The following is a 24,342-nucleotide window of genomic DNA, read 5'->3' on the forward strand; positions in this document are numbered from 1 at the left end:
GGTCCTAATGACTAGAGGGGGTGAATAGCTTATAAAAAATCTACAACAACACTAAGCCAAGAGGTTAGATAATTATGAGACGAAGCAAGTATTACACTAGCCTACTAAAAACGTAAGTCACGTACCAACAATTCTAGTCAATTATGATCACTAAGCACTCAATGGCTATGTCGCTACTCTCAGCACTAGTTGAGCTAGCTAGGAACTAATTACAACTAAGAAGTTAAGCTACACAACTAACTACAACTACCATAAGCTCCACACAAGGTAAATACACAATGTAATGCAAGAGAGTGATAGAGGAGATATACCGCCGAGGCAAGTGATCAATCAATGAATACCAAAGAATACCAAGGAGACAAATAATGACACAATGGTTTTTCCTCTGAGGTTCACTTGCTTGCCGGCAAGCTAGTCCTCGTTGTGGCGATTCACTCACTTGGAGGTTCACGCGCTAATATGCATCACACGCCTAACCCGTAATCGGGTGCTGCACAACCAACATAAGATGAGAATCCACAAGCCACGCGCAATCCACTAGAGTTGCCTTTGGCGCTCTGTCGGGGAAGGCACAAGAACCCCTCACAATCACAACGATCGGAGCCGAAGACAATCACCTTCCTCCGCTCGACGATCCACCAATCATCGGGCCGTCGAGGTGTCGGCAAACACCAAGAGTAACAAGTTCTTCACCAGCCCAAGTCGTCCAACTAGTGCCACAATATGCTAGACCACTAAGCAATACACTAGAGGCTCTCCAATCTCACTCAAGCTGATGAAATCAAGTGTGTAAGCGAGTAGAGTGGTGTGCTTAGCTCCCAAAGGGTGTACAAAGGTGTGGGAAGTGCCAAGAGAGTGGCCAAGGCCAGCCACCACCTCTATTTATAGCCCCACATTCAAATAGAGCCGTTACCCCTTTGGACCACTTTCTGTGAGGTCACCGGACACGGCGGTGCCCCTCCAACGGTCATCCACTAGCCGTTGGGGCACTGGACAGGCGGCGGTGGCACCGCCCCTAGGGCAGTGGTGACCACCCAGCCAGCCCCCCGAAAACACATGTCTCTGGGAAAAAGTGGCGGTGCCCGCGGCGATGCCCAGCTCCAGCTCTAGCTCCCTTGCTCTCAGCTAAAAACGGCGGTGGCACCGCCCCACCAGTGACGGTGACCAGGCGGTACACCGCCCTCACCGCAGCGGTGTACACCGGACGCACCGGTGGTTGTGCTCACTCTACTGCTGCTCGACCAGGGTCAGGTGGACACCGCCCTAGGGGTGGCGATGCCACCGGACAGTGTGGCAGTGCCCCACCAGAACACCTCCCTCTCGGCCTCCTCAGCCGGTCACCGCCACAGGGGTGGCGATGCACCGGACAGGGCATGGCGGTGCCCTCGGGGCAGCACCCCGAGCCCGGTTATGCCTTCTTTTCTTCACTATTTTCACCACCTTTGCAAATGTGTTAACACTCCAAGTGTTCCACCTTCACGTGCAAGTGTGTTAGCATTTTCACAATCATTTTTCAAAGGTTAATCACTTTCTCACCGATTGTGCACTAGGCCTAAAATGCATATGCAAGTTTTCCAACACCTAGTGGCACTAGATGATCGAGTTGTCCGATAAGAGCTTCCCTCTTAATAGTAAGACCATCTATCCTAAATATGATTACACTCTCTATAATATCTCGATCACCAAAAACAAAATGACCTTATAGATATCACCTTTGCCTTGAGTCCATTTTGTTTTTCTCTTTCATCTTTTCTAAATCCCAAAGCTTGATCATCATCACATGTCCACACTATGACAGAACCGCCTGGAATAACACATTTTCGGAGACGCTCGTCTTCCACTAGACACTAAGCGCCCCAAAAATGGGCTAAAACAGGTAGTTCCATCGAGCACACCCAAAGGGAGAACTCAAAACGATCCACGTTTTACATCCAGGATCCAATAATGAGTACGAGCTTACAATACTTAGTCCATTTCATACAACACAGAGTCTTGGAAATTATTTATTGCAATGCTAGAGTTTCAATGCGATAATTAAACAGCGGAATGTAATAATCATCTAGCGAAAACGATACACGGATCCATCTATGCCCACCAGAAGAATCCTCCACACAAGAGCTAACTCCTCAAGCTGCACCTGCAACAGGATAAAATAAACCCTGAGTACACAATGTACTCGCAAGACTTACCCGAGTAGTGAGAATATTTTTTTCGGCTCTCAAGGATATGATAGGCAATATGGTTTGCTATTTTCTTTTGTTTTACGAAAAGCATTACTAGTAGTTCATCCTTAAGTTCAAGTTTTATTAGCGATCAGGATTACCTCATTAGCTAACCATTCTAGGTAAGCACCTGTTCTACTTTCAAGTAAGGGTTGAGCAATCAGAACCATTTTATCATCTTCAGTATTCTAGTTCTTACTACGGTGCTAGACCATAGCCAAGTCATACCGTCTCATGGAAACAGCGATTCATGAACCAATGTATCCTAGCTGGGTACCTCAAAACACATGCCCCCTTGTACCCCAGGCACAAACAAGACCAACCCATTCCACTCCTGTCGAGGGGTCCAGGTCTCCATCCAAACTTGGACTCCAAGCCCCCACACTTGAGATCCGGTCTCAGTGTGGTGCTTAGACCTCCACCTTTCTCCGCCTCCAATCAGTCGGTCCAGAAAGAGCCAGAACCCACGACAAGAGCACAACGAGCCTTCCTGCTCCCATAAGCAAGTACATGCTCAGGATAATAAGTCTATGACCTGACTACCTTCCACAGTAACGGACGGTCCTCAATCGACACGGAGCGTAACCAAGCTAAGCCCCAGGGCTGTGGGACACAACTTGTTACACCCACCAATACCCATACCATATCCCTACCCAGTCACCATTTTCTTTCCATCATTTTATTAGGAGAATAATAATAATATTCCCTACTTGTGAGTAACAACAGGTTACCCATGCTACCGATAGCCTAAGCATAGCAGCTACTAGTAAGACTCTTAGGATAGATATATATATATACATGTGGTTTCCATGAAACTCCTACAACACAAATGCTCAAATATATATATATATATATATATATATATATATATATATATATATATATATATATATATATATATATATATATATATATATATATATATATATATATATATATATATACGGTGAATATGAAAAATAGAGGTTATGTACCGGGGCTTGTCTTGGGCAGGCGCGGTGTCAGCTAAGTCAGTCAGTGGCGGCTCCAGGACCTTCTCCTGCACGAGAATCTTCTCCTCGTACTCCTCGACAATCTCCTCGAACTCGTGCTCGTCGGTGGTCATAATCTCTGCCGACTCATTCTCTATATGCATGCGATTATAGTAATGCAGCTATTTAGTATTTAGGCAGCAGCAACTCTTAAAATAAGAATACACCTATCAAGCTACTAAGCTAGCTCTAATGGCTAAGATACTAAACTAACTATCATCTTCACCAAGCAAAATGTTGGGTTCACTAACAAATACTTAGCTTTACAAATTAAGGGTATATCTTTATTTCTAATAAAGATTTAATGTATTTTGAAACAAAGAACATCTAACTACCCCAATGCTTAGTCTATTCTAAGGACACAAAAATTACAGTGAGTATATAATAATACAATGAAGCTACCATAAATATTTCAGGACTAAAGCTATCACCAATTTACCACAAAAATTCCTACAATGATTAACTTAATAATATGAAGCACTTTCAAACAATTTAATAGCTTCTAATGTCAACACATATAAATATGAACTAAATACACCAAAAGATAGATCACAATTTTAGGAACCTAACAAAATTTGTCTCGCAATTTTTGGACACTTACATGATTTTATATTAATTACCAAAGACCAGTTCAGAAATTAAATTAGAAAACTATTACTAATTCCCTAGAAAAAGAAAAGCGAATTTCCCGCGCAGTCCACACGCGAGGCTCGCGCTACGAAACGCGCGTGTGGCGGCCCACGATGGGGAAGTCCGCGCGCGCTGGCGCTTTTGCAACAAGGTCATCGGTTTCCTTCTGAATCACACCTAAGTCGTAACACTATTTTCTCCTCTCAGAGACCCTCTCACTTTACCCCCTGACCTTTCTGGGATTCCCCCGTGCGCACCCCCGGTGACTCAGCGCACGGCGGCGTGGCGGACGGTGACATAGCGCGTACGTGCCGGCCACCTAGGACATGCACCGGCCCACCTATCGGGTCGGTCACCATCCCCGACCTAAGCGGCTATGCTAAGCGGCGGTGCAGGGTGACATGACTCGCTGGGAAAGCTATAGCGGCGCGTGGCTGTCCGCAGTGGCGGTGCCACTATTCTAGTGAGCTAGGGCAACTATAGGCCTAACTGGTTAGCAAGTGAGCATCAGGAGACTACTATGGGCCTAGCCGAGGTGACGGTTGGAGTTGAGGATGACGGAGAAGGGCACGGTCGCATCAGTGGCATCGGGGTGGCGGTAGAGGTTCCGCTAGCACACGTTGGGTGGAGAGGGAGTCAAGATGAGGCTATTGATGCAGCTGGTTGAGCCAGAATAGCAACTAGAGCGGGCTGTCACCCACAGCGGCCGAACATGGCCTTAACGGCTCGGCGGTGGGGAAACTCCAAAATTGGAGCTCGACCGAGCGCCATTCAAGGTGGGGTGGGGATGGGTAGCTAGGCAGCTTGGTGACTGAGCCAGCGACGCGATGAATCGACTTGAGGTTCCCTGACAAATTTAATGCGTGACTCGGCCATGGTAGCAGAAGGGGAGGGAGAGGTAGGTGGGCTCAGCTCGCCTCATCTTAGTGGGACACGGCCGACGTGATCTGGGAGACACACGCGCAGATGCTATGGACAAAACACATGCGTCCACGACAGGATATGGCCCGCGTGGCCATAGTGCCATAAATGACAAGACGATGGCGAGCACAGCCATGTGCGCGCAGTAGTGACGGGCATTGGACCGGGCCAGCAGCGGCGCAGAAGTGTAGGGGAGGGGGTGCGGGCATGATGGTGAGGTGACAACATCGGCAGCAGCTACGCCATGCTGTGAAGCAGGGAGGGCAGTAGCACCACGAGGACACGGGGCTGCAGCGGCAGTAGTACAGTAGCGGGTGGGGCAGGGTGGTCGCTAGGCGCGGTGGCCAGCGGCTGGCTAGGCCAGCGGCCAACAGCAGGCGCTGCAGCCAAGGGTCACTGAATGTGGCCTTGGCCGGCCAGCGTGCGGCCACGTGCGGTGACCACGTGCCCAAGCCTGACGTCCCGAGCCTGAGTGCGTGCATGAATTTTAAAGCACCCGTAAAAACTAAACGATTTATCTTGGAACCAAGCCACCTTCACCATGCTCAAGAGAGCATATTAAGCTACCCCTAAGAACTAAAACATGGTACTAATCTTTAACTAGATTTCTCAGAATAATTTCACAAACCTGATGCTATCAAACTGTTTTTAAACTTAAGAATTTTCTAAGCTTTTAAGCTAGTTTTTGAGTTCAAGTTCCATTTTTAAGCTATTGGAAACACTAGCTAGAAATGTTATTTTTCTACAGCAAAAGTTGCATTGCCATCTACAAAGTTTGTACTTCAAGCTTTATTTAGGTACCACACACATTTTCTATAATATTTTTGTTCAATAAAAATTGGGTTTCAACCCTACTTGATATACATGAGCTATTGAATCAACTTTCATTTAGCATTTTTATTATTCATTTTAGGTTATAAGAAATTTATCTACACACTTTATCACATGCATTAACACATAAATATGATGCTCATAACATGAGTAAGTAGGTTGTTAGGGTGTAACACCGAGAGTGTTATAGCTCTACCCCCCTTAAACAAAATCTCATCCCGAGATTTCTTGTGAGTGCCTAGTGTAGGAAGGGATAAGAAGCAATTTCAATTTAAATAATTACCTCGATGAATTAGGAAGGAGATGGGGATAATGTTCCAGAATATAATTCTCTTGTTCCCAAGTTGCTTCATCCTCCGAATAGTTTTGCCATTGGACTTTATAGAATTTCACCACTTTGTTTCTAGTTACTCTTTCTTTTTCATCCAAGATTTTGATGGGATGCTCAACATAAGAAAGATCAGGTTGGAGAGTGAGTCCTTTAATTTCCACCACTTCATCGGGAACTCGCAAACACTTTTTCACCTAGGAGACATGGAAAATATTATGGACTGCCGACAAGATATCCGGAAGCTGGAGATGATAAGCAATAGAACCATACCGTTCCAAAACATTATAAGGTCCGACATAACAAGGGGCTAATTTCCCACAAACTCCAAAATGATGCACACCTCTCATCGAAGATACCTTGAGATACACATGGTCACCAACTTCAAATTGCAAGGGTCTTCTCCTCTTGTCTGCATAAGTTTTCTGACGATTTTGGGTTGCTTTCAAATGACTTTGAATAACACTGACTTGCTCTCTAGCTTCTTTGATAAAATCAGGCCCGAAATAACCACGGTCTTCCACTTCAACCTAGTTAAGTGGTGTTCTACATTTCATGTGGCCATCTCCATCCATGAGTGCCACCTAGCTCCTTTACTTGGATTGGACCATCCTATCTAGTCACACACTTAGATATAAGGATTAGTCCAAATAAATTTGATCAATTAACCAAAACCAAACATGGGCTTTCACCGAAGGATCTTTGACTCTACCCATTAGCCTTTCTATTGAATGTGTCTCAATGCCACACAGCTCCACAGAGCCACCACACTGTCATAATTAAGGTCGACCCATCCCTATCTCCAATGCACTACATGCATTCAATTGGGCCCGCCCCTATCTCACGATGCATTGAATTAGGCCCGTCCCTATGTAAACACATACTCTATGCATTCAATTGAGGCTCATGCGCAAACACATACCATGGATCATGTGCCAAATTGGTGTGAGTAAAAAATATGGATCATGCACAATAGTAACTAATTTCAAAGAGGAAAAATGTTGAGCCTTTGTTTACCTACAACTAGATTAGTTCCATTCATGTAAAACCAAACATCATGGCCTTTTCTATGTAGATATTTCATGTTTCTACCCAGCTATCATGTATGATAATTACTTTCTCCGTCCCTAAATAAATTAATTCCATGAATCCATGCAAGTCAAACTATCTTAAGTTTGTCTAACTTTATAGGAAAGAGTAACAACATCTATGACATATAATGAGCATATTATGAAAATATATTCTTTGGTATGGCCAATGATATTAATTTGATGTCATAAATATTGATGGGTTTTTTCTAGAAACTCGATCAAAGTTAAAAAGTTTGACTTAAGACAACTCTAAGAATCTATTTATTCAACAACAGAGAGAGTATAATAAAATGAAAGATGGTTTCTCATTGACTCTCTTGAAGAAAGTCATACATATGATAGCAATTTTGAGGACGTGCATGCACATCAAACAAGCTAAGAAAACACCACCATTCCATTCCAAACTCATACAAGACAATAGATAAACATCCTACATCTACATTTTATAACCACACTGCCCCTGAGCCACGACACCATTAGTTAGATCACTAATACATGCAAATCAAACAAGCTAAGAAAATTACAAAGCACACTCCAACACATGCACACAGCTAAAAGGTCCTTGTGTGGTTTTGGTAATTGAGTTACAATTTAGGTGGACTAATTGTGTTTTTGTGAGATACATAGGTGATTAGTCCACAGGTACTTGTGTGTGAGCAACATATGCCATGAAGGTAAAAATGGCTTGGAGATATTGCAAAGCTCACACATGTGATGATGAAGGAGCTCATTGCAAATAAGACATGACATTGAGTCATGTGATCAAGGTGGAGAAGATCAAGACATAACTTGGCTTGATGGACCGGTTGCAAGCGTGAAGGGCAAGTCGAAGGCTTTGGAGTGATGGACCGCGTGGCGGTGAAGCTTAAGCAAGACTTAGCGCCGATGGATGAAGGTAACGGTGAAAAGCAAGTGAAGTCAAGATCGATGAACCAATATGATCATGTGATGATATGAAGTGGATCATATCATTGTTGATCATGTTGGTGCATGTGTTGCATCGACATTAGAGGAGATGGAATAGAATGCGCAAGGCAAAGGTATAACCTAGGGCATTTCATTTTACCGGTCATAGGTGTGTAGAGAAGTTGATGACTGGGTTTAGGATAGATGGTCGTACTATCAAGAGGGGCAAACTTATTTGCATATCGGTCATCTAGTGCCACTCGAGTGATCTAACTTTGCATCGTCGCTAGGATTGAGTGGCGTGGCAAGTTGAGTGGCTAATCCTTTAGAAAATGATTGTGAAAATGCTAACACATATACACATGGTGGTGTACACTTGGTGGTGTTGGCACATTTATAAAGGAGATGAAGTTGGAGTTGATGTGGATCAACTCGGTGATGGAACAGAGGCGAGAAAGGTTCAAAACTCCACCGGTGGAGTGTCCGCCCATAGAGTGCGGACTGTCCGACGGTGCCACCAGCACCCTGTATAGAAAAGACAGGGTTTCATAGAGCGCACTGGACACTGGTCACATAGTGACCGGACACTAGGGTCCTGCATTTGGTCAGTGGCAGTAGAGAGCACGCAGGCATCAGTCTTCGACCGGACGCTGGCGCTGAAAGTGATCGGACGCTGGTAGGGTGCATTCGGTCAGGCTGACATACGGTGACGTAGGCAACGTAGAGAAGTTGGAGAAGGACCGGACGCTGATGCTGCGTCCAATCATGACTGACCGGACACGTCCGGTCACGACTGGATACTTACTGGAAATGACCGGACGCAGGTGTTGGTGCGTCCGGTCACTTTGAGCAGCTGCGTCCGGTCATCACTTGACCTTTGAGATCAAATGACTGAGGTTGAACGGAGGCAACATGTGGCGAGCATCCGTTGACCGGACGCTAAGGTCCTGCGTCCGATCGATACGACCGGAGCATCCGGTCATCCCGAAAAACGCCTAGTGAAGGGGTAAAGGCTAGTTTAGCCCGTGGGGCTATAAATAGAAGATAATCTTGGCCATGACTGTGGTGGAGCACCTTGGGGGACTTTGCGTCCATGCTTGAGAGTGCTTGGGAGCCCTCCATCTCACATATGCTTGATAGTGATCATCCGATTGTGTGTGAGAGCGATTCTAGTGCGATTGCATCGTGAGGTTGCATTGAGTGGCACTAGGTGATCGAGTTACGAGCTGGTGGTGCTTGTTACTCTTGGAGGTTGCCACCTCCTAGACGGCTTGGTGGTGGTCTCCGTCGAAGCCTGCAAGAAGCTTGTGCGGTGCTCCAGAGAAGAGCTTTGTGAGGGGCATTGTGCTCGCCCTACGGGAGCCACGAAGAGCAACTCTAGTTGAGCGTATCATTGAGCTACCCTCACTTTTGGGGTAGGTTCTTACAGTGCCCGACGTGCGGGCTTGGCGGGTGATGCCAATTAGCCATCAAACCACCAAGTGAGCGCTCGACACAATGGGGACGTAGCGTGTTGGCAAGCACGTGAATCTCAGGAGAAAATCACCGTGTCAACCTTGTTCTTCCTGTTGGTTTGTAATCCCTTTACACAAGCTTGTGATTACTTTTATATACATTGTGCTTGTGTAGTTGCTCTTGTAATTAGTTAGCTTGTGTAGCTCACTAGTTACCTTTTTGCTTGTGTAGCATAGAAGTAGCTCCCTTGCGTGACTAATTTGGTCTGTGTAACCTTGTTAGTCACATTGCTTAGTTTGTGTAGCTAAGTATTTGTGCTCTCTAATTTGATATTGGTTGCCTTGTTATTGAGCATTGCTAGTGAGCTTAGTTGGTTTTGTGCTTTTGCTTACTAGCATGTGTAGGAGCTCCCTCATTGCTTGAAGTACTAGTGACATAGGTTTGTGTGACCTTGCTCCTAGAATTGGTTAGGTGAGCTCTAGCTAGCCCGGCACCTTTGTTGCTTAATTAGGATCCTAGCAAGGTGCTAGAGAACATAGATAGAGGGGTATAGTCTTGGCTATACCGATAGTTTTAATTCCACACTTGTTTTGATTAGCTGGCGCGATTAAGTTTTAGAAACGACTATTCACCCCCCTCTAGTTGCCATCTCGACCCTACAACAGCATCACAATAAGGAGCTATCCATAGCTAGGAACATACTAGTAACATATGAGGAAATGAAACACATCATGAGACTGCAAATGTAAATTAAGGAGTCTTTCATGAATAGTTAGATTCAATGTCATCCTCTCCTCTAGTCCTCGGATGAGGAGGGCTCCTGCAGTTGAGGGCAATCTTGAAAATGATGGATGGGGCGCATGCAGCGCACGTAGGTCTCGAGGCCTCCAAAGATGGGACTTCCCTGGTAAGCTCCACCTTCGGTGCAACGTTGATCTTAGTGGCTATACTTTTTGCATATGGTGCATCATGGAGCGTTACACACTTGGGTTAGATGGTCGCCGCGGGTGCCACACTTGTCGCAAACATAGTTGCACTCTCTTTTGTTGTGGCCATAACCTCCACATAAGTGGCATTGACAACAATTCTCTTGGTGATGATCTACTTTGGCCCCACACTTGCCGCAAATGTAAGTGCAGTTTGCCTTGCGGTGGCTTGATTTTCCGCATACGAAGCATCTGTCGCTGCCACTAAGACAAGTAAAACAAGGCCAAGTTATATAGACTAAGTTATAGCACATATCTATTGGGGGAGCCCATATTATATGGGACAAGTCCCCCAAGAAGAGGCCCAACTAGTGCCCTTAGAGTGGCATATAAAACCCACCCCCACCAAGGGGGCGCTTGTAAATTTACGTCGCCTATATATAGCGCCAAGAGCATGAGGGCAAGGGTATCTCCCTCCCACTCTCATTTGCAAAATATAGCCACCAAGCTCTCACCTCTTGTCTCCTCTAGACCCCCTAAAACATGTTCGGAACTGCGGTTCCAACAATATCGTAAAGCAAAATAAATAGCATATGACTAATAGAAAATAAGTTACTTAGTTATGTCTCCACTATCTTCAACTTATCTCGATGAGGATGGACTAGACCGAAAGAGATCTAATAATGTGATGTTAGGCCTTCACGTAAGTTGGCTTAAAACAATTGTTAATCATCCTTAGTAGTTTCATTTTTGGTGGATGTTAAACTGAAGATAAGAAAAAAAAAGTTATTCATACAACAATAGTTTATCGCATATATATTTTGAGTGCCTATCTTTAGATGAGGAGCTTACAAGGGAAGTCCCATCTTTGGATGCACCGAGACCTGCCCGCGATGCATGCGCTCCGGCCATCATTTTCAAGATTGCCCTCAACTGCAGGAGCCCTCCTCATCCGAGGACTAGGAGGAGAGAATGACGTTGAATCCGATGATTCATGAAAGACTCCTTAATTTGTATTTGGGATCTCATGATGTGTTTCATTTCTCATGTGTTACTAGTATGTTCCTAGCCATGAGTAGCTCCTTATTGTGGTGACGTATGCATGTGTTGGACTGTGCTATGTAATTTTCTTAGCTTGTTTGATGTGCATGTATCAGTGATCTAACTAATGGTGTTGTTGCTCAGGGGCGGTGTGGTTATAAAATATAGATGTAGGGTACCTATTGTCTTGTATGAGTCAGGAATGGAATGGTGGTGTTTTTGTGATATACCGGCCTCGTTCTATAGCTCTGGGCTTATGCACCTTAATAAGTTTCTTTTTTTTGTGAAAACACCTTAATAAGTTTCGTCTTCATACATTGCATCACTCTTGTTTGTGGTCTGATCTCCTATCGTGGATTCTACCTAGCTACTTCTTTCTTTTAGTAAGTCAAACTAACAATCGTTGGATTTTATTTTTGTTATCATTTGTATCATAAATTACAATAGAAATAAAATAATGTCACAATAATTTAAATTTGGACATGTGTTATATTATTACTAAAAACGATTATTGAGCATGATGTTGGCAACATTCTCTTGATAACCAATTATCACTCTTCACACAACATCATCACAGTTCTTAATTGTTCATGCCTTGTCTGCGTCTTGGTTCTTAATTGTTCATGCTTCACACCATTTGAAAAGGTATGACGGTTTATGCCCGTATATAGTATGTTTGCAGTGGGAGACAAAATTTTCAATGCCAACACAATAAAAAGAGCACTCATTCAACATGACAAGCATCATGTAAGCTCATATTACATTTAAGAAGGAAAAAGTCTACATAACCCCCAACTATTTAGGGTGGACTACTTCACCCCCAAACTATAAAACCGGATTTTCTACCCTCTGAACTTTTCAAAACCGGTCAACTAATCCCCCAAGCGGTTTTGGACAGTTGTTTTGCTACAGTGACTGTGGTTTTATCTTTATCTTTTTTATTTATTTCTGCTGAATCTTTGAAAAATCATAGAAAAATCATAAAATAGAAAATCCAATTTTGTTGGACTTCACATGAGTAGATCTACACAGTGAACATATAATATGGTATGCTTTAGTACAAAGTTTTTGTTGTAACTTTAGATATATGCTTTTTTGTAATTAATTAGAATAATTTATAATTGTAGCTTCTGTGGTTCAATTGTGGTAAAATTTTTATGGTTGGTTAATTATTGTATGCTTGAACTATAATAAAAATTTTATACTCACTGGATCATGTATAACTTAGTTATAGATAAAACAAAGATTTAACAAGTATAAACCTAAATAAATCTATAAGGGGCTGCAAGCAGGCTGAATGCTGAGGTGGAGGAGAGATAGAAGGAGAGAGAGGAGAAGCGGGATGTAAACTTACAGCTGGCTTGGACACAAGAACCAAAAAACTCTGTGAGAGAGTGAAAGTGGGCTATGTATTAATAATAAAGATGTAACTATTATATAGATGTGCTGAGAAGTAGACTTTAAAGATTTATACAACCAGCAACTAGCTGTATTATTAATCTTGCTCTAGATGACTTTTGGAACACTCGACAACCTACACGACGAGACACAACGAAATAGTGCGAGCTACAACCTTAGGAGACTATTTTTGCATCAGGTCCAGTGGCGAAGCAGCCGATGTACGACCCATTCTACACCTCCAATCCCATTGCCACAGTCCGCAACCAAAGTAGGAGATAGAATTTTGAAATTCGATTCTTTTGAATTTTTCAAATGACATCGGATAGAGGTAAAGCCTAAGCCAAAGTTGTAGTGCCTCGATAATATATAAAACTTTTCAGTTTAAACTTTTTTTATTTAAAACCGTTTAGGTTCTCAAATATTCATTACAAGTTTTGGTAAAGTGAATAGAAAAGAAAAAAAAACATTTACTTAGGGACGAAAGACTTTGTGGTGCAGTGGTTAGGTCATGAATTTGATTCGTGGCAGCTGCAAGCTTGTGACTATTTGTTTTTTGTCGCTATACATATCCTTGGGAGCATAAGCATATATCCTTGGGGTTATTGGCCCTCAATATCCATAGGATGGATCATCAGCATATATCTATAGGGTTGACCCTCAATAATATATATACATAATATATATCCATGTTGGTGTTGCATTTCTTGACGTTGTTAAAAAAACTGACCCTGTATTTGTTTCTTTGGCCGCCAAATCTAAAAAAAAAAGTCATTCGTGACGGCTAGCCTTCAAAAGATATTTTGAATTTTCCTTTATTTACTTGATTGACGGTTTTTATGGTTTTCTTGAGGATTTTTGTCTTCAATAATATTTCATTTTGTGGTAGTGAATGAATTTGGAACGGAGAGGGACAGAGAAAGCCCAAGTTGTCCATCTCGTGAGTGCCTCCGGTTATCAATCTCGTAAGTGCCTCCGGTAGCAGCCGCCGTCGCTGCCGGTGACCTGGCAGTATCGTACCATATGATGGGTATTGTACGATGCCAGAGCCTGATAATGCATCCCAAATGAGCCGTGGGTCGTCGTCGCTGGTGCGTCCCGCCTCCAATTTCCTTTTTCTTCACACGATTACTAGCAGAGCTTGGCCATGAAAAGAGGAAGAGGAGGGAGGCAATATGATATTTAGGTCCCTATACTTCCACCGTTTAAAAAAAAATCCACTGCTTCCTGTGGTTGCTGACAGCTAGGCCCGCACATGGAAACCCTCATCGTGCCATGCCGTAGAGAGCCAACAAGGCGAAGGCAAGGTATCTCAGCCCAACACACATATCAAGTTATAATGGGAATATTGTGTCACAACAAAGAGTTGTAGTGGGAATATGGTAACATAGACTGTTTATGAAGGGCTGACGGCGTACAATATTGGAGACCAGGCTTCCTCTATAATTAGATTAGATTTGTATGGATAAACTTAGAGATTCAAGTGTGCACTTACAACATTTACAAAGCATCGAGACAATGGGGACACAAGCTGGGAAACCAACTTTATACGGACCGATGGACCCATAAATTTCGTGTAAATTAACATCCCTCTTTCCCTCTTCCCACAAAAAAAATGTCCATCCCTGCTCCTGGCACAATTCATTCGGCCATATCATCAGCACCATCCGCTTCGCCAATCTCTAACACCGCAGCAGATCGCTTCCTCGACTGCTGGGACCGGACAAATTCCTCGATCTGCAACTTGAGTTCCGTGTTTGGTATCAGCATGTCTTGAGTGAGGTGGGAGCGGTTAAATGGATCTGTCTGCAAAATTATATATACCACACTAGCTAAATACCACAGCATACCACTGAATGAAAGTGTGTATCGATAGGTGAGGGATGTCACAGTACTTACAGAATCACTCAGCAGATGCCTGATAATTACGGGCCGATCTACTGTGACCTTCGATGATGGTAGTGTCACAGGATCTTTCATTAGAGTACACTGCAAGGTAAAATCACAGGTCAACAAGAAGTAGCAGATTAAACTAGAAGGTTTATGGGCAGCACACAACATGACGAACTCTCCAACAAGTGTGGATGTGTGGTGCTAAGATATCAAATGGTCTGGGTAAAAAAAATGGTTACGAGTGGGAACAAAGTGTGTTCTAACTTCTAAGGTTCCAACTCAGGAGCTCACACCCTTTAGGTCCCTTGCTCACCCAGAAAGACCCATACAATACATGGAGTCCTAGTTAGACTAGGATAAAATGTTTTTCCTCAACAGTCTTGAGGTGGTGCTTTAGTCAGCTCTACCAAGACAGGAAAGACAACACAGACACCAAGCTTGTAGCCTTGAGGTCGCTCGTTGGGCCAGATCAGCCTGATACCAGGACATATGCATTATTGACTATACTAGAGTTGATATAAAAAAACTAACTCAAAGATCAATCCCATTGAATCCAGACAAGCGAAATAGAATGGAAGAAAGAAAACAAGCAAAGTTATGGAGAAAAAAAAAACTAATCATCTGAAAACAATGAAGTGAATGACTTCCAGATACCTTCAATTACATTTCACCTTACAAATTTGTCTCAGAGGAAGAAGAAAATGACGCTATTTGTAGGAAATAGCAATATATAGTACCTGAATTGGATCGAGGAATTCATCTGGTATGTCCCCAAGGATTGCCTCAGCATCCATAGCTTCAGAAGCAGCAGCTTTTGCCCTACCAGCAAGTTGCATAAACTCCTGTATGATTTTGGGATCACCCCCAATCTTCCACAAAATATTGGCTGCACTAGCAAACAACTGCAATGGATAGACAATGGTCAGACTACAAATACAGGAGCAATCTCTAATTGGATAAACAAAGCAGAAATTACCTGATCATTGTATGCTCTTCCATCTTTGGAGATTGCAGCTGGGAAGACAGATTCCTTGTCGCCCCTTGAGATATGGACATAGATGGTGGCAATCTACAATGGAAAGACAAGTAAAGAAATCAGAGAGAACTATCCCACAATAGATGAAAAAGAAAAAAGTGACTGAAGAGTAAATCACTCCATCCACGGAACCTGTTTCAATAGCTGCTTCGGCTTGAACTCGTACTTCTCCGGATCCTTTACAGTCAAAGATTTCCTCTGGGGACCAGCAAGTTGCAAGAGGAAGTAATTAAGCATGCTCGCGACCCTTTCCACCTGAATAAGAATAAGGGATTATCAAAATATTTACATAAAAGGGACAGTCTAGCAATGATTCCCATTTGGCTATCACAAGTAATATTCTGTTAGTGAGAAATAATAATTATTTAGTATGAAAATCCAAATAGCTTTGGCAATGCTATAATAATAAAATTTAGAATAACACAGGGCATCATGACATATTAACTGGAACGAATATATAATAAGCTTACCATTTCAGGGAGAAGGAAAGGTGCTGGAATTTGTTCCGAGGTGAATGCAAGCATCCCAACATCCTCATTGGCTAGCCTCATGTCAAATCGAACAATCTGGAAAGTGAAAATAAAATAGATCAAAAAGTCATTCAGAAAAAGACAATTGAAGCAGATACATGAATTGTAAACACTGTTAAACAAGACTAACATTTTCCCACTGATGAAATACACGCAGCCGCTCCTCTCTTTCTTGAGCAGGTCTGCGCTCCCACTCAACAGTGTTAGCCATTTCAGCCTCTATTTCTTTCAGTTCAAGAATTTTGTTCAAACTCTCATCAAGAAGATAGATGCTATCATTGATGAGAAAGTTAAGAAAATTTAAGTATACACCCTTCTCCTCCTCTTTAGCTATCTGTCACAGAAAATGTGGAAAATGTATCAGTAAAAAGTGAGTGCAGAAAAAATGTTGTCCAGGAATGTTCACTCACTTGTCTCCATGCATTTCGGTGACTGGGGACATCCCATAAATACTCCAGAAGCTCAGCAATATTATGTCGAATGTTAAACTTGTCAAAAAACTGCAGAAATAGAAAACAATATAAGACAATAAATTGCACAATTCTGACAAGATCTGAAGTGATTAGCGTAAGGCACAGATTAGTTGATGGAAACTGTCAAACTGATCATGCCACTCACTTGTGTATGGGAGCCAGTGAATTCAATATCCACATAAAGCTTTAGAAGATTTCTAACAAGATAGTCAAGACACAGTTGGTGCCCCTCAAACGAGGCTGTAGAATTCAAGCCACTGCGCAAATGAAATAGGAACTTTCAGTACAAAACCTTACAGTCATAAATCATAGATCATAATGGAGTGCATAAAATTATGAACCTTCTTTGCGGCATCCAACAATTCAAAACTTCAACCATCTTTGCTCTTAGGTAAGGATTCTTAATGTAAGATGTGCTTCCCATGAACATAATGATGAAGCTGACAAAGTCATCCTGTCAAAGAAAAAAAAAATCAAAATTCAAAAATCATAAGCAGCTATATGACCAAGGTCTGGCAATCACAAAATCAGACAAAATTGTAGAAAAAACAAATTCGACCCATAGGGGAAAACCGGAAAAGACATCCCCTGAGGCATTGGTGTTTGGCAGGGCTCCTCTGTTTTTCACTGAAAAACGACTCCTACAAAACATTTGGTAGGGCTCCTCCGGAGGAGCCGGAGCTGGGGAGCACTGCCAAACAGGCCCTAAGAAGACCTCTACAAGGGGCTCAGAAAAGGCACTAAAGGCCGGGGCCACTCAGGAACACGCTGAAAGCAACATAACTCAATGAGGCCCCTTTTGTTTGCGAGACCCAGGGTTTGAACCCTGGTTGGTAGCATCACAACTGGACACCCTGGCACCACACTACCAGTCTACCACTTCTCAAGTAAGACAAAACTAGATCATAGTAAAATGGATAAGGAGGATACTCACCAATACAAAGCTTTCCAAAGCCTTTGGAATTCTAGAGGTTAGAACAAGTAAATCCATTGCATCGTCAAGAAAATGTTCTGGAATGCAAGCAAACTCCTTGGGGCATTGTGATGGCAAAGGCATCTTAAATCCGCCAACTAGGTTAACTGACCACAGTATCACTAATCTGTAGAAAGATAATGCTCGTTGAAGGAATGCACCATCCTGACAAAAGAGATTCAATAGTAAATCGTGCAGTTTCAAATTAAGAACAATTAAAGCTGCAAAAGTAAAGACACTTCGCTGTCCGTAAACCAGGATATCCAAAGGAGATTTTCAGAACTTCTGACAAAAAATCCTAACGAAACACCCCACAAGGGATCTATTGACACCTTGCAAGTGTATGAAATCAGGAACTAGCACAAAAGCACCATTTTATGACACAAATTAGCACTGCAGGAATAATGGCACAAATATAATGAACAAGAAACTACAGAATAATTTTTTTTGTAGTGACAATGAGCTTGATCAAGAGAGATTTGTATATAGCAATTACAGAAAAAAGGTGCTAAACCATTGAATGCTCACCATCCATTCTATGATATAACAGGAAAACAACCAGAAATAGGTCGTACAGTCCCAAAATTTGGTCAAAGAAGATTCACATTAATAGGCAGTGAGATGAATATAACATAGAGTAAACAGATTTCAGTATGAGCATACTCGTAGTATCTGAGCTTCATAACAGAATTTATCCTGTGATAAAATCTCGACAATCTTCTCCAAGCGACTTATATCTTGCTCAAGCTGCAGTGAACCCCCTCCTTGATCTCTCACTGCTCTGTTTGATTCCAAATCATCTTCAAACCTTGCAAGTTGCTGAATTTGTAATATACATGGTATGTGTTCAGTAGAGGGTTCAATACATAAAGTTTGGACTAACTATGTCTTCGTCCTAACAAAACTAGGAATTTATAAGGTAGTGTTGCATGGATCAACAAATATACTGTCTATCCAAGATTATATAGCGCATTTTAACTTCCACATAAACAAGGTGACATTCAAAATGACTATGCTACCCCTTATGATTGAACGTGTGCAGGTAACCAGTACAAAGTTAAAAAAAACTGGATATTTAGAGGGGTGCATTTAGGGTTTTTTGCACTGGAATATGAAATGTGCACTACATTTATAGGCAAGGGCATCCAATATGTGTCCTATGTTTTCACTTTTCAAAAAAACAGAATATCAGAAGATGCTGTTTAAAGGAGGATAACAAAAAAACATAAATGTAAATAAAATAAGAAGAAACATATGTGAAATAAATAAAGATATCTCCAGACCTGAGAAATGTGTTTGTAGTCTGATATAGCTTTCATCAACCCGAGATTAAGTACCCTTGAGGTCATGAAGAAACATTCACAAATAAATGAGAAATTCTCCTTCTTTGAGCACCTAAGTTGTGAGGCTGTGCTATTTTTGCCAGAGCTTGTGGCTTCCTGTGATTCCACAAATCGAGCCTCTCCACTGGCATTATTTTGAGCATGCTCATTGTTTATACTCTCTATCCAAGACGAGACTTCTTCTGAAGACGCATTTATAGCTGTCAAATCCCTATATTCAAATGCAATGTATCAGTGAAATAATTTAGAACATTATTATACTCAGAATTGCACATCAGACATTTCAGGCACATTATCCTGAAAACTCACTTGAAATCGATTCTATTGTTACAGAAGAGGTACTTGACATCAATCTTATCCTTCTTTGATTCCATGTTGTCCAGAAAAGGCTCGCATAGACGGAGCATCACAGCGCTAAGATTCACAAACATACCTGAACTCGCGCATTTTAATGGGTCTACCTGTTGCATGACACAGGATGAGTTACAATTTGAAGTATAGTTTATTCATCCAACGAAGAACAATATGCCACATAGGTCGCCATCTATTACACGATTTACATACATTGCAACTATTTGAAGATCCAAACACATAAATGCCCTATTTTCTCCATGTTAGTGTAAAAATGCTATAAAAAATTAACAAGTTTAAGATTGCACAATGTCAATGTTATTTTCATGTTCAAAGTACAGGCAACGGATGAAAAATTCTTTTCCTCCACTTAGGCTCTGTTTGGAACTAAACTGACTCTTGCAAAGTTTTATAATTTCTACTCTGGATTTAGTGGTTAATTGAAAGCATCCTTAATGGAGTTATAACAGTAAAATCATACTGAGAACAGGCAAAAGTTCACTAGATTCCACATTGCCACATACTGTGGTACATAAATAAACCCACAAATTGGCACGTAGTGCTAAATATTTCAAAACACTTAATGGAGTCATAACAGTAAAATCATACTGAAACCAGGCAAAAGTTCACTAGATTCCACATTGCCACATACTGTGGTACATAAATAAACCCACAAATTGGCACGTAATGCTAAATATTTCAAAACACTAAAGTGAATGAAATCTGACCATGCAAACATTGTGTTAAATATGTACCATAAGATGTGATTTAAAGGAAAACAGGGTGCAAATAGGGAAACTTAGTCTTATAGAACCACTCATCGTGGTTATGCTCAGTTAAATTTATTTGATTACCTGCATGCCAGATCTGGATGCATTTTTATTTATCACTTCTGCTATATACTCAAGAACCTTTTCTCGAGTATCCAAATTTTTTAGGAGGATTAGAAGGACATCCTTAAGGCCATCATACAAACCATTCATAACAGTCTTGATTGTTGTGAAAGATGACAACAAGTCAGCTGGCCGACGTGAAGATGCCTCTGAGAAACATTGTTGCCTGACCAAAAGTTTAAATAATCAAAGAAAAACATAGAGCTATATGATTATCTGCACAAAAAGTAAGTAGTGGGCCTGGATTGGAACACATAGTCTTGCAGTAGTCAAAAGATAGGGTATCGAACACCCAAAGACATGGTAAATTAAAAGCTAGATCCTGAAGATCCAAATTACGTCTTTTAGCAAAAAAGTAACCTCACAAGCCCATGAGAAAGAACAGATTTTGTTAATGAATCCAAAGAAGAACATGGAGAGTTCCATTGAACATTGAAAGATTCAATATTGCAATTGCGAACATTAATCGATAGGGAAGTTCCTTTTATGTCATACAATGTTTGCCACATCCCTCAGATGGCCCTCATAGGCTTGGCAGATAAAGAATTATTAATCTTTTAACTGACCCATGCCAATCCTTAGCTGAAGCACACTATATATGATATTTTCCAATTGAATTTCTCTTCCAAAGTCCTAATCCAGCATCAAGGATGCCAAAAAAAAATCAGCTGGCCAACTACACACACGATATAAATCTACAATTCCATTAGTTCAATACTCCCTCCATTCCAAATTATAAGATCTTTGGGCTTTTCTAGATACATTGATTTTACTATGTATCTGACATAGTGTATATCTAAGAGCATAACAAAAGATATGTATTTAGAAAAGCCAAAACGTCTTATAATTTGGAATAGAGGGAGTAATTAACTAATGGATGCTAAATTTAATACCTAAGTAGCAGGAAGAAAGATCAACATTCTTGTCCAACTCTCCTGACCTAGGAAAGAGAAGTTTCTAGCCTAAACCCCAAGCTAGCATGCGAGTACCGAAAGTGCAGTGACATACTTGACAGTTCACAGCTTAACTGAAGCAGTGCACAATAAAAAGATTGTTTAGAAGCCATACTTAAAAACTCAGAATTCAAATCTTTCCACAAAAGCAATATTCAAAATTTGAAACTTCAGCATCATATTAGCAGTAAGAAAACGTGGTTGACCAAACTTTTGTATCCTATTAGTTCAATCTCTAATATAAGTTTTTTATGGGTTGATAAATTAGTCATAGCCAGAAAAAAAAAACCCCACCAACACCTGGGCACAGTATAAACAAACACATATGGTAGCTGTGATGTTCCATCAACAAGAAAGAGCAAGATAAATAGTACTCACCCCACATCAGGCTTGCTGGCAAACTCACGGTCTCGGATAGCACTAACATGGAAGAAGGCCCCAAGTACACTGTCGAGCTCCATGACCCTCCCTTCCCCAATGACCAAGATCTGATTCTTCGGTATCCACTTGGGATGGTTCACCAGGGCCTTGGCGCAATTGGGGATATCCACAAGCCGCCTGAGCACCCGTAGTGGGCGCTGGAAGTCACCCAGGGCCGAAACTTTATCGACGCTCTGCCTAAGGAGCTCGTACAGCTCCCCCATGGCCGGCTCGATGGAGTCATAGTCCGCGCCGCCCAAGAACTCATCAATGAAGCCCGACGGCGGTGGCGCCCCGGGGGCCGGGGTGGGGTCGAGCGGGTCGGCTGCCTCAGCGAGGAGGAATACGAGGAGGTCGGCGGCGGGGTGTTGCGCGCCGGGCGGGGTGGGGAAGGTGTCGGGGTTCCCGGCGACGATTCGCGAGTAGGAGAGGATGAGGGCCTGGAGGTGCGCGATGGAGGCCGCGAGGCGCCCCCGGAGAGCGGCGTCGCGCTTGGCGGAGATCTTACGCGCCTCGTCGGCGGCGCGGCGGAAGGCGGAGACGAGGAAGGCGAAGGGGGTCGGGGACCCGGCGGGCGGGTCCGGGAGCGAGAGGCGGTCGATGAGGAGGCGCTCGGCGGCGTCGCGCAGGGCGAGGAGAGGGCGCGACTCGGAGAGGAGCTCGGCGGCGGTGAGCTCGAGGTAGGCGACGGCGGGGCTGGGGTTGGCCGGCGGTGTGAGGGAGACGAGGAGGATCTTGCGGAGGATGATGTCCTCCACCTCGTCAGGCGAGCGCTGCGGACGCGCGGAAGCCGGCGATGGGGACGCCATCGGCGGCGGGCGGCTGGTTCTGCTGCTTCGACTTGGGAAATCGCGTGTTGTGGTAGGTCGAGAGACTCGAGAGAGCGCTGGAATTCGGGGTTCGCGCGATATTTAACTTTTTACCATCATATCACGTCTTAAAAATTGTTCATACATATTTACTATAACGAAAAAAAAAATTATAATTTTTTTATATCATGGATGAAGAAAAATTCATATTTTTTTACTATTTTTTATACGTGGCAGGACACGTATCAAATGCGAAATGACTTTCTTCGTCCGTCTCATCTTTTTGCTTGAGCTCTGTCTATGACCGGCAATGGTAAAGATGCATCCTAGCCTATACGTCTCTCAACTCCACCTCCTTTTCCCTCCCAGACACGAGCAGAAGCAGATAAAGCCGGCGAGCGCGAGGTCTGCGCACCACCCCTATCTAGCAGCGCTGCTCTGATGACAAACGCAGGCACGAGATCCACCGTGCGTGGGCTCTGCTGCGGGCTCTACCGTGCGTGCGTCCCCATCCCGGCGTGCCTCCCCATGGTCAGCCCCGACGACAACGGACCGGTGGGAGGAACGAGGCCACCAGCGAAACCACGGCGGGGAGGGACGAGGCCGCCGGCGTGCAGCAGCAGCGGACCGGCGGCGGCGGTGCGCAGTATGCGAGGCGAGGCCGCTAGTGATGAACCACGGTGGGGAGGGACGAGACCATCGGCGTGCAGCAGGCATCAACGACAGACTGGTGGCGGCGGCGCGCAGTATGCGAGGCGAGGCCACCAGCGATGAACCACGGCGGGGAGGGACGAGGCCGCCGGCATGCAGCAGCAGCAGACCGATGGCGGCGGCGCGCACTATGCGAGGCGAGCGCGGGATGGCGGAGACCGGATGCGGCGTGACTGTGCGAGCCTGTGGCATCGGCGCGACTGCTCAGTGAACCGGCATGAGCACAGTGCAGAGCAGCACGAGCATGGCTACATGCCTACCAACAACCATGGCTAGAGCTTCAGGAGCTTTGAGCTAGACTGCTGGTCAGGAATACATGATGTCTCATGTACTAGTGTCTCTTACTGTAAGTGATATGGCCAGAGCTCGAGTGAGGAAGGGACAGAGATAGAAGAAATAGACGAGGGGCAAAAATGTTATTTTCCGTAGCCGGTCTATGTTGTCAGGTCGAGTTGGCGTGTCACGTCAGCGAAAATGGTAAGAATGTATCAAATGCTCTATCTCGATGATAAATATGTAGGAGCAATTTTAAGAGTGATATCCGAAGAGGTGACATCCGTTATAATGGTAAAACGTTAATTATCCCGGGATTTGCGGGTTGTTCAGGGGGCACACAGGGTATACGGTATACCATCCGACTATGGTGAGCATGCAGTAAAATGGGGCATTTAATTTTTTTTTACCCTTATTACGATGTATCACACATGAATCACTAACATGGTATTTTATATACCACTCACCCCGTAAGTCTGGTAAAAAAGTTAATTAATCCCAATAAAATAGGTACTCCTTTTATTTCAAATTATTAGATATTTTGACTTTTTCTATACTCCTATACATACTACTGTACATAGATATACATAGATTTTACATATATATTATATGTCTATATATTAAAAACAATATATCTAGAAAAGTTAAAATATTGAACTATAGAGTAGTAGAGATTTTTTTGCCCACTTTACGAAGTTGTTTTTTACTTCCCCTACTAAATAGGCCTTGATAAAACAGTTATTTCCTAAAATTTGTTTTTAGTTTCTCTCACATGCATAGCTCCCTAGGTGAAGAAGGGTGAAGATGAAAATACTGCTTGTTCTAGCTCTCTCTACTATCCGCCATGTGTCGAGGACCTAATAATGGGGTACCAAAGAGGAGGAGTTAATAACCGTCAAACGTT

The 24,342-nt window shown here is 43.1% G+C and overlaps 1 protein-coding gene across 1 annotated transcript; it reads right to left on the reverse strand.

Annotated features, from left to right (window-relative positions):
- Positions 1–14,202: 14,202 nt before the first annotated feature.
- LOC136528803 (probable ubiquitin conjugation factor E4) lies at positions 14,203–22,532 on the reverse strand. Its single transcript, XM_066521790.1, has 16 exons — positions 21,604–22,532; positions 20,234–20,438; positions 19,338–19,489; positions 18,969–19,239; positions 18,349–18,504; positions 17,647–17,850; positions 17,054–17,166; positions 16,858–16,969; positions 16,650–16,739; positions 16,370–16,573; positions 16,180–16,275; positions 15,842–15,964; positions 15,650–15,742; positions 15,411–15,575; positions 14,680–14,769; positions 14,203–14,586 (listed from the first exon to the last, which is right to left on the reverse strand). Exons 1-16 carry the CDS (start codon positions 22,452–22,454, stop codon positions 14,422–14,424), a joined length of 3,090 nt encoding a protein of 1,029 aa, XP_066377887.1. The 5' UTR covers positions 22,455–22,532; the 3' UTR covers positions 14,203–14,421.
- Positions 22,533–24,342: the final 1,810 nt, after the last annotated feature.

The sequence above is a fragment of the Miscanthus floridulus genome, chromosome 2 (assembly GCF_019320115.1).
Source record: "Miscanthus floridulus cultivar M001 chromosome 2, ASM1932011v1, whole genome shotgun sequence".
NCBI lineage: Eukaryota > Viridiplantae > Streptophyta > Magnoliopsida > Poales > Poaceae > Miscanthus > Miscanthus floridulus.